At 39.0% G+C, this 17,782-nt stretch overlaps 1 protein-coding gene across 3 annotated transcripts; it reads left to right on the top strand.

The window, feature by feature from the left end:
• The first annotated feature begins 860 nt into the window (after positions 1-860).
• LOC127370808 (rhotekin-like) lies at positions 861-16,007 on the top strand. 3 transcript variants are annotated; one of them, XM_051413176.1, is made up of 14 exons: positions 863-1,036; positions 2,546-2,614; positions 2,937-3,136; positions 3,495-3,541; positions 3,635-3,688; positions 3,913-4,030; positions 4,140-4,376; positions 4,481-4,575; positions 4,647-4,753; positions 4,851-4,979; positions 5,962-6,124; positions 10,665-10,763; positions 12,412-12,499; positions 14,608-16,005. In XM_051413176.1, exons 2-14 carry the CDS (start codon positions 2,600-2,602, stop codon positions 14,612-14,614), a joined length of 1,359 nt encoding a protein of 452 aa, XP_051269136.1. In that variant the 5' UTR covers positions 863-1,036; positions 2,546-2,599; the 3' UTR covers positions 14,615-16,005. The 3 variants fall into 3 exon arrangements, with proteins under 3 accessions (XP_051269138.1, XP_051269136.1, XP_051269135.1); XM_051413175.1 differs by lacking the exon at positions 2,546-2,614 and having other exon boundaries at positions 14,608-16,004; XM_051413178.1 differs by lacking the exons at positions 2,546-2,614; positions 10,665-10,763 and having other exon boundaries at positions 861-1,036; positions 14,608-16,007.
• The last annotated feature ends 1,775 nt before the right edge of the window (positions 16,008-17,782 follow it).

Raw genomic sequence — 17,782 nt, 5'->3', positions numbered from 1 at the left:
TGTTCAACATTGAGCAGTCTCATATACAACATGAATATTCACTTAATTTTGTGAATTTGTGATGAATCACCTTTATACATGAGTCATACATTTAATAATTTCCTAAATGTACACATGAGCCATGATGATGAAAATACAGAAAAATGCATGGTATAAATAGCATATTGTCAGTATTTGACAGACCCCCCCCCCATAAATTTCACAACTCATGTTTCACACCCTGGCTCCCCTGTAGTTTGCACCCTGGTTTTATATATATATATTTTTTTTACCATAACAAACAAATATTTTCCATCCAGATGGTTATAAAAGTCTTTAAATGATCTGTCAGTTTTTCTTTTTGTCAGAAAAGCAAATGCTTGAATGGAATGCCCACTACTTGAGAGGAACAAACAGAGGTTGAAACTGAAACTATCACTATTATGAACATGTTGCCAGTAGGGCTAGACAAAAATCACCACCAGCCATTAAGAATGTCATTGGCCATTTTGGATACTGATGCGTGGTTGTGATTTAAAACCCCTTGGGGCTTTTTCTGACAGAACTCAAATGGGACTGAAATGTATGGCTGACTGGCCTTTATGAACAGCACATGACAAACATCACCACTGACGCATTGAAATGCTGTGTTTAAGGATGAGGTGTGCGCCACAGAAGGAAATGTATTCACAACACCACAAATTGTGACCTCAGAAATGATTAAAGCCACCTCTGTGATTCAAAAAGGGAATATTACAGTATGTTTTAAGTATTTTAAGAAAATGTCAATATTCACTGTATATCATTGTTGCATGTGACAGAGCTGACGGAATAAAAGACTCCACTAATCTCCCATGCTGCAACCACTTGTGGTGAGGCTTAAGACCGTTTTGATCTCTCTGTTGAGTAACTAACTGCTCTGTCTGCAGGTCCACTCAAACGCTCTTCCAGTCAGCTGTGAGATTAGTCAGTCCACTCACTGCACTGCACTGCCTGCTGACTGCTGGAGCACACCACTGAGGCACTGCAGAGAAGGAACATGAATGATAACACCCAGGTTAGTGAAATAAGAGGAGTTTTGTATTTTTTGTATTTTTGCATTTGTGAATAATTCATTATAAGTGCTTATATTGTGGTTCAGTGCATGAATGTATGTATGATTATGTTTTGTTTTCATTCAAAGTAGCTACAAAATATAACCTTTAAAGAAAAATCATTTTCAGGTAATTGTCATACAAGTTAGGAAAAGTATCTGCGGACCAATGATCGTCAGTGATTTGCACTTTAACATGATGGTTTCTTAATAGATAACATTTGAATCCATACAGTGGTTCTGTAAAAAATCTATATATTTGATTAATCATCAAGCATCATCATCAGTTTTAGGTGTGCTTTACTTTTTGAAAGGTATGATGACACAAATGAAGCATTTAAAGTTTTTGCTATACCAGTTGAGTGAACTACAGGTTATGTTATTATGTAGAAAAAATTGCAACATATCAACGGGGCTTAGGCTCAGAAAACATGATCGAATTATGCAACAACCTTCTGATCCCTAGAGCTGTACTTCACTTTACTTATATGGCTTGTTTTAATGCATGGTAAACCTCAAAAGACTGCCCAAGAATGTGACATTAACCAAAAGACAAAACTACATAAATTATATACATTGTTAAACAAGTCTAAAAATATTATATAACATTCGTGCTGAGGCTGTGTCCATTGTGTTAATGATGGGAAAATTTGATGTTGTCGTAGAATAATCGCCTGAAGTGTATCAACTCACTGATGGTCCATTCGGATGACCACAAAGTACAGAAGCATATCGCTAATAATAATAGATCTGGCAAACATCATATTGCATGACTATTTTTTACTCATAATGTGAAAAGATCTTAATAATCATGGCAGTACATCATAATGTCTACATAATGAAATTATAAATAGAACAGCCCTCTCAACTAGAGACACTGCTATAAAAAGCTTTATTAGGAAACATGCTACTAAGAGGATTATCAACAAAGAATTCCCTCAAGGGATTCAACATACTGCATGTGGACTTTGGAAGAGTTTTTCAATAGTTCCACACAGCATTTTGTTTTTTACCTGTCAGAGCATAAGATCATAAAATCTTACAAAGACAAAGACAGCATTGTCTATTGTGTGGAAGTAAATTCCAACAACATGTACCTTGCTACTTGTGATCTAACCAACTTATCTGAATCAGTGTCAGGGCTCTGACAGCTGGACTATATCCAGGGATTAATGTGATGCACTCACTAGTTTAACACTGTCACCTCATGGGTACTGGGCTCTTATGTAACAATTCTGGGTCAGTGTGTTTGAGTGTTGGAAAGTTACAAGGCTGGTAATAATGACTACCACCTGATACAATGTCCTAGTCCTATTTATCACTGTATATCAGCAACAACAACTGGAAATTGGAATGACTAATTGCATTCCCTTACCTTATGACACATCAAATAACAAGACTAAGAGTCAATAGCCTGCATGTTGGTCCATTAGGCTGTACTTAGTGGTGATTTCATCACAATCCATCCAATAGTTGTCAAGACTCCCCGTGGTGGAAGGTTCCTAGTCCCTGGGGAAAGTTCCTGCCATGGAAGCGGCTAAGGTCAGTAGGGGTCATCCTCTAGGGACCGTGAATGTCTGTACGAAGTTTCATAGCAATCCATCCAATAGTTGGTAAAATATATGCCAGGTTGCACCAAAGTGGTGGAAGACTGACAGACCAACATTGCCATCCCTAGAGCCACGCCTCCAGCATGGCTAAACGCATTGTACTCATGCTTTGACTGTTTGGTTGGTTCCCGGAAGTCAGATTATTGTCAGTACGTACCTTTGAACAATCTAAGCTGTTTATCTGTCTTTCTCTTTAATGAAAAGATGATAGTTTTGATCAAAGGAATGTTCTATTTTCCACAAATCTCGAACAGGATGAAGAGGTGCTGAAGCAGATTGAGAGGGAGGTGCGGATGCGGGAGGGGGCCAGTAAGCTACTGGCAGCTTGTTCCAGGAGAGAGCAGGCCCTGGAGGCCTCCAAGAGCCTGCTTACCTGCAATGCCCGGATTCTGGCCTTGCTCAGCCAACTACAGAGGATGAGGAAAGCTCAAATCCTACAGAGAGTGGGGCGCAGGTCAGATGGAGTGCAAGGATATATATATCTATATCTATAGATATATATATATAGTTTGTATGGGTAAATAGACAGATAATAGATCTATTATCAGTGGAGCGAAGAGAGTGAAGCAAGTGAAGTGTTTGTGGACAGTGCCATACCTCCTACCAGCCACTAGAGGCCTGACAAGCTAACATTTGTGAGTGTTTTGTTTAGACATGTGGGTTTACCTGATTTATTGTATTTACATTTTAATGAAATTTAATAAAGTACAATAAAATTCCACACAAGTTCCTGTTATTTTGTGCATCCCCTATACATATTGTTGTATGAATGTATGGTATGTTGGATAGATGATCTATTTCTTTTACTACAGGCCATCTGAAGACTTAGTGTCATGTATGGGAAAAGTAGCCTTTTCAGGTGAGTGTTAACAAATTATCTTGCCATAAATTCATAAAAATTCTTGAACCTGTCTTTTATATTTCTAACTTTTAAAAAAATTGCACTCTATAGACCTGCGAATCCCACTGATGTGGAAAGACTCAGAGTACTTCAAAAACAAAGGAGGTAAGTCTGCATGGTGTGATCAAGAGGGGCTGGTTGCACTTATGGAAATGTCTCAGTTGGGATTATATGGTTTGAAAGAGAAAATCTGCTACAAAATAAAGACTCTGATTGCATGGAAACCTTGTTAACCTCACCATAATGCCTAGTCGTGTATATCATCATCAGAAAAAATCAAATATAGCAAGAACTTAAGGCAGTTTTTACTCTATTCTTTTTACCTGCAGAGCTACAACGCTGCGCTGTGTTCTGCCTGCTTCAGTGTGGCACAGAGATCCATGACACTGATCTGGTGATGGTAGACAGGACTTTAACTGATATCTGTTTTGAAGACACTATCATTTTGTAAGTCATCTGTTTTTAATTATACATTTTTTTTAGGTTTAGTCTTTGTGCAGTCCCACTTTAAAGACATTCTATATGTCCTGGTATAAATGTGTCTGTGTGTAAGCAGCAACGAGGTAGGTCCAGGGTTTCAGCTCCGGGTTGAGCTGTACAGCAGTTGTGCTGTTGAGGGTTTCTCACCGGCGGCTCTAGGACCCAGGAGACTGAGCCGTCTGGGTGGCTCTCTGGGATGCTCCTCTGGGACGAAGATCCGTGCTGCGTTTGAGTCTGCAACTGGTTGTGGATCCTGTGGAGATGTAGGACCTAGACGTGTGTCACCACCTTTATCCCCTGACCTGTCTACACTGTGAGGATGCCAATTCTTACTGAAACACACACTAAAGGAAAATTGTTTTTAACTGAGTGTCAGAAAAGTGAAGATTGATTTTGCCCCGTGCTTTCTGTCTTAAGGGGGCCTAAGTATAACCTGCTGGCTCACACAACACTGAGAATCGAACACGTCCAGGACAGTTTCAAGACACATGATTTGTCACTAGCAGCAACAGGTAAGTCCTCTCTTCTTCTTGTCTCTTCTCCTCTACTATTATCCCTCATTTCTTTTTTTTTTTTCTCCCAGAGGATAGTCCATTCTGGTTGCCTCTGTATGGCAATATGTGCTGCCGCCTAGTTGCTCAGCCTCTGTGCATGATTCAGTCAGTCATAAGTGGCCAACTCAAGGTTAAGGTAACTAGACTGTCATATATTATCCTGCCATGTGATTAAAAAAAAATTGTATCTCATTATCATTCACTGTATCACTTTACTGCCCAATCTCATTCAGCTTGAAGAGGACCTTAATTGCTGGCAAAATGTCTATGGCATCCTCAGGGGGCAAAGTCTTCTCTGCTATCAGAATCAAGAAGACCTGGAGTCTGAGGACAAGCCATTACTTGTAATCCACATTAGAAAGGTTGGTTCTAAATGAGCAGAGTCATGAATAAATAGATGGATTCATTTATGGTTTAGTCCATGTTGATTACAATAACATTCCGAAGCCACCAGAGTGCACTGGTGAATTTCCAAGGAGAGGAAACACATTGTAATGGTGTGCATTTGAAGATTGGAATATTTTATCCACTTTTAACCGGATTAATTTCTGTCATAGTCTGTTAGACATATATCTATAGTTAAAATATGTCATATAAATAGTGCCCAATCTACAGACATTGATTTACAGCTTATTGCACACAAAACAATAGTGGAAATCCAGTGATGAAAAGTAACTAAGTACATTTACTCAAATATTTTTCTAATATTGCTACTATTTTGAGGCACTTGAACTTAACTGGGGAAATATTGTACTTTTTCCTCCATTACATTCATCTGACAACTATGGTATAGGCACTAGTTACTGACTACACACTGGACATCTTTTTGGTTTGTGTCTTCTCGGTGCCAGTTTCAGATGTTTATGAGTTGTTAGCAGTGATTTCTCCTCTTTCATTATTTAAATGATGGGTTGTGTTGTTTAAATAACTGTTAAATACACAAACAATTTATACAAATCTGTGATGCAGAACTTGGCTTTCATTTCATTAATCCTGTCATGGTTCCCCAGACACAGGATTAAAGTACCTGATAGTGTATGATGTAAAACGTTCAAATGTACTCCTGCAGCTGATATATTTGTAAAAAGGATGTTATCGTCAGCAGCAGATTTATTCTGAGTTTCTGTCAAACTCCAGTTAAAACTGTTGGATTATTTTGTCAATCAATTTGTTAGCTATTAATATTTCAGTAGTGTTCTGGCTACCTGCAGTTTCTTAGCTATGTGGATGTTTGTCTGAAAACACTCATCTAGTGCTTTGTCATGCATTTTTGAGGAATAATCCAACCCGATTACCTGAATAATTAGGTTTGAAAATGATTATGTTTATGTGTTTTTGTGTCAGGATACCCTTGTCTGTGTGTCAGAGAGAGATTCTGCCCATGGCCGGAATATATACATCAGTACACAGCGTCAAGGAGAGGACGTAACCTACATGCTGACCACGCACACCCCTGAAGACACACAGCGCTGGGCCGAGGCCCTCTGGCAGCACGTCTATAACATGAGTGAGGCCTGAATGAACAAAACTGATTATTTAACCCCACTAGCCTCTAACATTAGCTACTAGCAAAGCAACTTTAAGTAGGAGTAAAATATAATTATAATTCAATAATTATAAGAAATTTTGTTTACCCTATTATTCTTTCAGGTGTGGATTGGGCCAAGGACAAAGCAATAGCTTTAATGTTAATTAAAAAGTGCTTTGGCAAACTGACAAGTACAAGTAATGCACGAAAAATAACCAACGTCAGATCTACATCATAATACACATGCTCGGTCATGGACATCTTTGATCACTGGAATATATAAATGAGTAGGCCTATTTGAAGAAATCTGGCTGATAAACAAACAAACAGGCAGAAGAAAAACTAAAATAACTGAAAACATAACCTCCTTGGCAGCGGTAATAATGCAGTCTATTCAAAAGCGCTACAAATTATTTTGTTCACACAAACTCATGCAATTTTAAGTTGCTTGCAGAGTTGGTGCTGTCTTCATTGTTCCATCTTCTTTTGATCATGCTGATGGATACTAGAAATTAGACATTATGAATTTTGTCAAAAAACAAATTCGGAACTCAGAGAGCGACAGAAGCAGAAAGTGAAAAGAGACCACATTGGGGGTTTCTAACACAAAAGACATAACAGATGCTTCAATAGGCCTTGTAAAAAAAATACAGGATGCATGTCCCAGAACACCATAAGGCTCTCTATGGTGGCTTTTTCATAGTAAATAGAGTAGAGTTGCCTATTCTGAACTCCAAAGATATGACAATGACAATCTTATCTCCATTTGACATATGTTCCTCAATCGACTGTAATCTGCAAGCAGCAGGCAGCACATGCTTGTCTAATGTCATCATCGGTGTAACAGACTGCAACTGCCAGTTCAGACCTTCAGTCTCAGTTGTCACTATTGTGCCCAGTTTTTACACAAGTATTTAACTGTTCCAGCTGGAGCTGTTGCATACTGTATAACTTAACTCCATTTGTCTCAGTCTTGAATCTTCTGTATTTTCATGTGAATTAGGATGGCAAAACACCACTGCAAGTAATACTGTTACTGAGCAGCAGTTATACTCATGACTGTATTCAAAAGATCATGGGAAACAATCTACACTTGATTACAGCCATCACTCAGCCAAGTCTCTATAACTGGAAATGGTTACTGGGGGTGTTTATCGACTTTGTGTATGTAATTCAAAGGGACCCAAAATATACCTGCTGATACCTGCGAGACAGCATTCTTTAATGACATCAGTAAGACGTGCCAGCCTTTAGATGAATAGAGTCTGACAACGAAAATATTTGGCTTTTGTCTGACTGAGATCATGAGATTTAATTGCATGTACTTCCGCATCTGGCGAACATGAACAAAATATAATAATCTTTTTATCTACATACGGGTGACAAAAGATTTTGTTAGAATTTGTGTGATTTGTTTCAAGACAACACCTGCATGTGTGACATACTTGTGTGATATTAACATGATAATGAAAACTCCTAAGTCAGTCTCCATTGTGTTGGAGTACAAATATAAATACATTATAAATAAAATAAAATAAAAGGGCCACTTCGACTCATACTGCCAACAGTTTTATAGTTTTCTCATGTACCTTCAATCTTATTCTACAACATAGTGTAATGCAAAAGTAAGTTTCGCCCAAGCACCATCATTAGACAATGTGGCATGTGGTAGTTTAAAATATTTTTAACTTTTATTTCTCTACAAACTTCCACCAAACTGAGCAGAGCAGCACATTTTGTGTAAAAGTGGCATATTACTACCTCAAAAGACAACGCAAAACCAAATGTACATATTGGCAAATAACTCCTCGCATAATGTCCTGCCCCTGCTCCTGTTGCGTATAACTGATCCCCAGCAGGCTTCCCACCCATGGACACTGCCAGTTGTGTTTGTTGGAGCTCTGGGGCTACATCCTGAGTGAATGAACTGGTTCACTAGGTATTGGCAAGCGTACGAAAGAGTAGTCTTAAACCTGCAAACTGCTTTTCTGGACCACTTGGGGGCAGTGTAAACAAGCTGTAAAAAAAATACTGACATATATCAACTTTTAAGTTAATATGATGAACTTGTTAGCATACAGTTGCCATCTCTGGGCAACATGAAAGATCCATATTCACTCTCTTTTCAGCGCTCTTTGTTGTCTCCACCTACTCCTGAGAGAAATGTATGACTTTTTAATTGCTTAATGCTCACCTGTGTTCACCAGTTAGTTGCTAACTTTGTCTGCCATTTGGTGCTAGGCAAATCCTTAAATCGATGCTGATAAGAGGTGAATGTGAACCAAAACAGTACAGTTGTGTAAAAACAAAATAATAAGATAAAAAAGATGCTAAAACGAATTAAGTGATAATTATTTGTGTTATAGTGCATCTGTCAGATGACTGCTTTAAGCTGAGAATGATTTTGATATATACCGATCAGCTGTAACATTATGACCACCTGGGCACCCTGTCCCTTGGATTCGGACCTCACGGTCCAGCCTTTGATCCCCACGTGCACCCATGACCCTGTCTCTGGTTCACTGGTTTTCCTTCCTCGGACCACTTTTGATAGGTACGTACCATAGCTGCAGTTTTGGAGATGCTCTGACCGAGTCGTCTAGCCATCCTTTGGCCCTTTTCAAAGTCACTCAATCCCTTACACTGCCCATTTTTCCTGCTTCTACCACTTCTTGAGGACAAAATGTTGACTTGCTGCCTAATATATCCCACCCACTGACATGATAATATTCACTTCACCAGTCAGTGGTCATAATGTTATGGCTGATCAAATGCAGCACAGTGACAGTAGGTACAGATATTAGTCACAGTACGAAAGGCATGTTTTGTCCCGAACCCAACTTTTTTTAAATTGCCTACATACCATCGTTGCTGATAATAGCATGCATCAGTCATCCGCCTTATTAAATCATAACAATGTGTGAATAAAAAAAAACAGAACAGCAGAAGCTGGATCTCCGAGCAAAATCCTGACATGACTGTTAAGATTTTGGGAAGAAAGTGAGGGACTTGCTGAATAAGAGAATTTCCATCAAAATGGCAACAATAACTTGATAAAATTGCCCCCTCCCCCTAATTAAATTATACCATCACTGTAACGTATCTCCTCAATCTGAACATTTTCAGGAACTTCTTTTGCTTCCTTGTAGAGAATTAAAATGGCTTCTTTCCTGTTTACATTTTTCTTTTACCTGAGAGTGAATAATATTGATTATAAGCATAATTCTCAGTGGAGACAGCGGGGTCGTATCCCCCTCAGCACTAAAATAATGCACTTTTCCCTTCAATACTGCGGTTTTCTCTGATAGTATTATAAATATATGTAGCAAATATAAAAATTGTGTGTTCCCATGCGGAGTATAGAGGCAGAGTTCTATCCTCCCATTCGTAGGAACTTCATGCATGCCCCCATCCAAACGTTTGAGTAAGTAAGTTGGGGAAAGAGAGAGAGGACAGCTTTGTGCTTTCTACCAATAATTTCTATGAGGTGCCTGCACCAAGAATGTGCCCCTATGTCTGCTAGTGCCACATTAATTAGATACTGTGCACCCCAGGGCTAATATTGTAGTTTCTTCATGCCTCAGTGCATTTCTGAGACCTAAGATATGCAATGCATCTTCTTTATTAAGCGAGCAGGAGCAATTGCATTTTTGAACAAACCTCTTTTGTGGTAAAAAATAAAACATGAATAATGTGTTTCCAAAACTGTTACAGAGAGAACAGGCTTGAATATTGTGTGAATATGTGAATGTGGTGAAGTGCCACTCCCTTAGTGTGAACTAGGGTGTGATCGTAAGCAGTCTTGTGTTTACCATTTAACTGTCTTTGCACCTATCATTTTACTGGAAATAAATAATCTGTATGTTCTTAGTGCAAACTGCAAAGTACAGGAACATTTGTACAATGGCACAGCACACTAACACTAGATTTACTGAATTGTTTTAGCACATCGACATTCCTCAGGCAATTAGAAATGATGTATGGGAGCTAAATCTTGGTACTTTTACACACCTATCTGCGTACAGGTGTGCAAAGATCACTTATCTTGTATGGCAGGGAGCCCATTTCCCACCACAGTAATCGTTCATTTGAATTCATTTTTAATTAAAGGGGTTATTTCTGGGGTGTATGGGAGCTTAGCTTTGGTTTGTCATCATCCTTGAGAATGTTTAGATGACTAGATATTTGTCTTGCCAAGGAAATTGTTGTTGCTCGGTCAGGTGTAAGTATGCAGGACACCAGCACAACACAAACACAAATAGTTATTCCCATAATTACTGTAAGTCTTAAAGAGGTATAATTGAATAAGGTATTCTATTAATCACCCTGTCTGGTATGTGGTATGTGGTACAGGGAAACATCATCTCATGCTTTATGTATTGTCACAGATTCTCCAGCTAGCATAAGTATTGAGATAATGCCAGCCAGAGAGAGACATAAACTGACAGTAGATTAACTGTTGACAAAAGCTTTGCCATTCATGTTCTTTGAAAGTCACTGCTTATACAATTTGTTGCAGGCCAGTGGAACCAGTGTTGTGATTGCCTCATGAAGATCGAAATGCTGAGTTCCAGCAAACCCATAGCAGTAAAGCAGGGATCGCTCTACCACGAAATAGGTAGAGTAACACAAGTGGAAGCCTTTTAATCAATCGGTTTTGGTTTGATTCCAGTCGCTCCCTTACTTCAACGACTAACCATTGTGCAAATAAATGGTTCAGCAATTTAAATGTATGTCTGCCATTCCGGTCTTTTATCTGCTTTGTTCATTTCTGCATGTAGACAAAATCTGTTTTGACAGAGTTGTGCAATCCATTACAGTGAAAACAAGTCTGCTTTTATTTGTGTCAGAGTTACATTAAAAATACAGTGAAGACTTTTCAAATCAATCTGCTGTTAAACTGAATAACTGCATAAATTAAAGCTGCAACAAACAATTTTCGGTTGCTTGGGGGCAGCAGAAACAAACATGATGAACTTGTTAGCAAATGGTTGTATAGTTACAGATCCAGCAGATACTGAGCTACATTAGCATTCATTTGGAGTCTTGTTTGTTACCCCCTGACAAATACCAAGTCCAACATTCACTCTACTTTTACCATGTTGTTTTGCTCACCACTAACCCCTGAAGAAAATATTTGTCTAAATGCCAATGCTAAATGCTGCACTGTGTTCATCAGGTATTTGCTGTGTGTTACTTGGCAGATAGTGTGCCATGGATTTTTTACATTTTTTTATACCGTCAAAACAGCTGCATGCTGCTGCCAAAATGCTGATCAGAATGTACCATAACAGTAAAACCAAAATAGTAATAAAATGAATCCATCAGATCCATAGGACTGGGGGGAAATGCAGAGTTGACTGATATGACAAGCAATGCGGTCATGTGATCCATTGTTAATATGAAAGGAATGGTTATAACTGCTTCACTGCACTACTTAATCTTCACTGTGAGAAAGTTTCATTAGTCCGTTAATTGATTTCCATGTGGAAATTAAAAGAAATAAATGGGTGCCTCGAACAGCAAGAAAAGAAAATATATGCAATACCATCCAAAAATGTTACACCATTTGTAGTTAAGGAGCTAAAAATTGCATACATAACCTACAACATACAAACAATAAACAATATATACCTAAGGATAAATTAGCTTTTTATGGCCTGCTTACACTTGCACATCTATCTTTCCATGCCAGGAATTCTGACAATATAATGAAAGGGGAAATGTAATGGCTCATTTGCACATGCTTTGTCTTCATCTGCAGAAAGCTGGAGCGACACCTTGCATAAGTTGACTAACGGGTTTGAGTAAATAGCAGGATGTAAAACAGATAAATAAAGCTGCCCAACAATGACCTGGAACAACAGGCCAGACTCTGTCTGCATGAATAGGCGTATTATCTCCAACACCTGTTGACAAAAACATCAGTCATACTGATCAGAAAAATATAGACCTGTATTCTATAGCTGCAACCAAGGGGAACAAATTGGTTTGCATCGAAAATGTGAGAGTTTCGTTTGAATGACAAAATGTTTTAAAAGACCATTCCTATCTTTAAGACAGGTTGCAAGAAAAAAACTCTCACAAGGAAGAGAGGACAAAATAATGCAGTAACGGAAATAAAAATGTTTCGCCAAATTCCCCGTTATCATTCACTGATCATCCTGGGGAAAATTATTCCACTTGCAAAAGGATATGTTTAGAATATTTGCTTGAGAGTTTTATATCTTTAAAATGCTAATCCTCTTCCTGTTTGCCTTTTTCAGTAACACCCTCCGCCCCCAGAGAGGGTCTTGTGGTTCCAGATTTATCTGTTGAGATCCGCACTTTGCTTTCTTCCTACTACAAGGAAAGGTAGGCTTTCTCTGCTAATCACATTTTCACCTCCGCATGAATTTGCCAGTATGATTGACTTTCTCCTGGTGTATTAAATACAAAATCAAAATCCTCCCCTCACCTCTCCTCTGCTCATCATGCTTGTTTGTTGTGACAGTCCAACAAGGTTTGAATTGTGACTGGAGATATTGCAACTCTGAATAGGACACACCACTGACTCTGAGGCATGAAAATGTACAACATACAAACAAAAGTGTCTGAATTTGACACTCCTGGACTAGAAAAGGTGTTGAGCGAAGAAGCAAATTCCAGCACGCATAGTACTTAAGTAGTCTTATATTATTGGTTGTGTGAAGAGTTAACTGCTCACTTAAATCACATTTACTGTGGAACTACCGTGGGGGATTCTTTTTTTCATATTCAGGCTTTATCAACAAGCTATAATTACATATTAGGGTTGAATTTCTTGTTCCGACTGTTATTATTTATAAGTCACAAAGTGTTCTTTCATTCACCTATTGAGGTCAGCAGTGTCATTATTTATCATGTGACATCAGAGCTAAGCAAGTTAAACACCCCTTTGACTCAAACACGTAATAGTCTTCCTATACAATGTGGGCTATGTCCTCAAACACGGAATGTTTTCCAGATTATTTGACTCCTAAGAATGGCAAACAATCAAAGTTACAAGTTTAAGTCTGCACATTATGCACCTGGGTGTCAAATGATACATATATTGTTCAGGAGTGTCATGGTTTGTGTACAGAGAAAGGACAAAGATTGGTCAAAGATGTCTTTAAGAACAGGTTGTACTGGAGACAGATAATTGATATGTGAAGTCACAAGTTAAGAAGATGACTGGGTGATGCTTTTACAATGCTGGCTTTGTGAAACTTTGACTGCTTCATTTGTGAATGTTCTTTTTCCAGTACACTTGGAATGAGTCAGACCCCTCTCTGTATTGTAAACATAACCATATTCTATACAGCTATTAGTCAGACACCAGTTAGATGCCTAGCGGCTGTTGCATGTATGTAGTAATGATTCTGACAGAACGACCAGCAAGGAGGCTGAGCATTTAATTAAACAGTATAAAATCACATAAAATGCAAAATAAATAACTTCACAAAAACAAAACAAACAAACAAACAAAAAAGTTGTAGAGTTTGACGCTGTTAATTTTTAACGGTTTAGTTAACTGTTGGGGAGCAGCCCTAGTTTTAAGGTGTGTTGTAAAGTTTTCCAAGTGTGTTCAGCACAAAAACTAAAAGCAGCTTTCCCAGATTCAGCGCTTGCACGCAGGACTTCAAGTTGAACAATAACTATGGAACCAGTTTTGTAAGGAGGGGATATATGATGAGTTGCCATTAAGGGCTTTATAAATACATATAAACCAATGTTCCTGTTAAAGATGCCCAACCAACCTTTTCATACAGTGTGCAATAAATCTAATTTCTTTGAATCTCCAGAAAAGTATTTCCTACCAGCTGTGAATTTATATTCAGGGATTCAAATGTATTCACAGAGATAATAAAAGTAGTACAGACATTTTTAGATTGATTATTAGGTGTTTATGAGGAATATTTGAGAGTGAAAGCAGGATAATCAGGCCATTTTAGAAAAATAAAATACTGTACTATAAAATGCTGTATAATCAAGGCACTGCATTGTTGTACAAGTTTTATTATGGTGTAGATTAAAACAAAATTTAAAAACTGTCATACAGTTCCTTCTGCCTGGAGATTAATGTAGCCTACAAGTAATGATGACTTGCGTCCTTGTCATTCGATCTGGCAAATAATGTTTTGTGTGTTTTCTGGTAAGTAAAGGGACCATATCCTCATTCCAGTCAACTCCCAGATAAGAAATTGGCTCAAAACTTGAGCTGTGGTTTTAACAGATACATGCATGAATAGTTTCAACTGTCATTAAGGTGTGATGATTGGACGGGATGAGCCCTGTGGTGTGTGAGTCACGCAGGAACAATTTCCATTATGATATACCTGCCTTGCAGTTAATTTTACCCAGATAGATACCAAAACAGAAATGGTGCTATTTAAGAGCACCAGCATATATTTTTAACATTCTACTAATATTTTCTTTTTTTCTCTCTCTTTTTCTTGAAGTTATTGATGACCCTGCCACAGTCGCACTGGAGGGGTGACGACCTGTCCTTATTCTATTCGTTAGTGGTCACTACGCCTGGTCAAGGAAACTGACATGGACATGATAAATGGTGCTATTTCAAAATCCGCAGAGGACACATTCTTCTACACAATCTCCTACCTCGCCTCCATGGAGCTAAACTGTTAACCCAACCAACCAATATTTACACCGATCAGCCATAACATTATGACCACCATAATGTTATGCAGCCCCTTATGTAACAAACTGCCCTGTGTGTTCTGACAGCTCTCTATCAGAAGCAGCATTAACTTTTTCAACAGTTTGAGCTGTGGCTCAGAGGCAGAGCGGGTTGTTCCTTAATGGGAAGGTTGTGGGTTCGATCCCCGGCTCCTGGTGCCACATATAGAAGTATCCTTAAGCAAGATACTGAACCCCAAATTGCTCCAGATTCAGTGCATCGGTGTGTGAATGTGTATGAATGTAAGTTTCTGTTCGATGGACTTTGCCATGACTCAGTGAATGTGTGTGAAAGGGTGAATGTGGCACGTAGTGTAAAAGCGCTGTGAGTGGTCAGAAGACTAGAAAGGCGCTATACAAGTACAGGTCCATTTACGGGCCAGCCCCACGTACATCAGTGAGTCCCATGACCTCCGGTCTCCGGTTCACCACTGTTCCTTCCTTGGACTGCTTTTGATAGGTACTGACCGCTGCAGACCGGGAACACCCCACAAAAGCTGCAGTTTTGGAGATGCTCTGACCCAGTCGTCTAGCCATCACAATTTGGCCCTTGTCAAAGCTGCTCAAATCCTCACGCTGCCCATTTTTCCTGCTTCTAACACATCAATTTGAGGACAAAATGTTGACTTGCTGCCTAATATATCCCACCCACTGACAGGTGCCATGATAATGAGATAGTCAGTCTTATTCACTTCATCAGTCAGTAGTCATGATGTTATGGCTGATCAGTGTTTACATGTGCAGTATTACGAAGTGTTTGTTGGAGGTGACATTCCTTTTCCTACTGCTGCAGCTTCACATTAAAAACACTTAACTGGCGAAAGACAAGTTGACTCTTTTTATGAAGCAAGCACAGGTAATGTGCTAGTCAGTGAGCTCAGTGACGCTATCGTTCATCAAAAATACGTCTACAAAAGAAACCAACGGTCATTTTTTGACAGCGGATTAGTTTGAAATATTGCAGGGATTAATGAAACAAAAATGAGCAGCCACAGTGAGGTGCCTGATGAAGAGCTGCAGGCGACAGGCTGCACACCTCCAACCTCTCAGCGAAGTAACCAACTGCTTTCACTCTGCCCTGCTGTTCACAAGGTCATGCTGTAAAGAATTACACAGCTCATAGTTGCTCATAGAATGATGGAAAAGGCCAATTACTGCCTGACTTCTTTACTAAAAAGACGGTAGTCTGTTTGGCTGCCATAATTGAAAAAAACAATTGCTCTTATGTTGTAGTTATTTCTGACAAAGTAGCTGTTCGAGGAGTTTTTTGACCCATAGTACTACCTGCAATTGCTGTTACCACCAGTAATATAGTATTTTCATTAGTGTATAATCACTTGAAAATTGTGTTTCCGTTACCTTAGAATGAGCCATTTTTATCGTACATTTCAGAGGAAATATTGTTCTTTTTAATTCAATTCAATTCAATTCAATTCAATTGTATTTGTATAGCACCAATTCATAACAAAAGTTATCTCAGGACACTTTTCAAATGGAGCAGGTCTAGGCCGAATTCCTTATAACATTTACAGAGACCCAACAGTACCACCATGAGCAAGGAAAAACTGTCTCTTAAGAGGCGGAAACCTAGGACAGATCTTTTGGCTCTAGGTGGGTGGTCGTCTGCCTCGACCAGTTGGGGTGAGAGAGAGAGAGACAGACGGACAGACAGTTGCACAGTAACAACAGTAGCAACAACTACACTAATAGTAGTGACTGATGATGATGAACATGAAGAAGATGATGACGACGACGACGACAGCAATGATGGGGGACAATGAGCAGTGACAATAGTAATAATAGTAACTGTAGTAATAATAATATTAATAATAATAATAACAATAATATCAGTGATATTAGCAATGGCAGTCAAGCAGGACCATGGCAGGAGGCTCCACCAGGATCCATGAGAACCTGTGAGACGAGAAAGCACAAGAACTCCGGGGAAGAAGTGAAGTTAGTAACATGCATTAATGGAACATGAATGAGTGCAGAGAGAGAGAGGAAGAGAGGAGCTCAGTGCACCATGGGAAATCCCCCGATAGTCCAGGCCTGTAGCAGCATACCTAAGGGATGGTTCAGGACTCACCTGATCCAGCCCTAACTATAAGCTTTATCAAAGAGGAACGTCTTAAGCCTACTCTTGAATGTGGAGAGGGTGTCTGCCTCCCGAACCACAACTGGAAGCTGGTTCCACAGGAGAGGAGCTTGGTAACTGAAGGCTCTGGCTCCTGTTCTACTTTTAGAGACTATAGGAACCACAAGTAGCCCAGCCTTCAGAGAATGTAGTGTTCTAGAGGGGTAATAGGGTGCTATGAGCTCTTTAAGATATGAAGGGGCCTGACCATGAAGAGCTTTGTAGGTGAGGGGAAGGATTTTAAATTCTATTCTAAATTTTACAGGGAGCTAATCTAATAATACAAGTACAGAGACAAGTCCATTGTCAGATGCAATCAAAAGGTCATTATTAACTTTAACCAGAGCTGTCTCTATGCTGTGATGAACTCCTGACTGAAAATCCTCAAATAAACTATTGTTATGGAGAAAGTCACACAACTGTTAGGCGACTACTTTCTCCAGAATCTTAGAGAGAAAGGGGGGGTTAGAAATTGGTCTATAGTTAGCTAAAAGCCCTGGGTCGAGAGTGGGCTTTTTAAGAAGGGGTTTAATTACAGCTACTTTAAAGGACTGTGGTACATATCCTGATAATAAAGAAAGATTAATCGTATCCAGTAAAGAAGTGCCAATTAAGGGTACGACTTCTTTAAGCAGCCTAGTTGGGATCGGTTCTAATAGACAGGTTGATGGCTTCGATGAAGAAATTATTGAAGTTAACTGATGAAGATCGATAGCAGAAAAACATTCTAAATATATATCTGATTTTACATTAGTTAAAGTTCCTGAACTTGGAGAGCCAGTGATTCCTGTTGAGGGCAT

The sequence above is a fragment of the Dicentrarchus labrax genome, unplaced genomic scaffold (assembly GCF_905237075.1).
Source record: "Dicentrarchus labrax unplaced genomic scaffold, dlabrax2021, whole genome shotgun sequence".
Classification (NCBI taxonomy): Eukaryota; Metazoa; Chordata; class Actinopteri; family Moronidae; genus Dicentrarchus; species Dicentrarchus labrax.
This window is presented reverse-complemented; position numbering and strand designations above follow the sequence as displayed.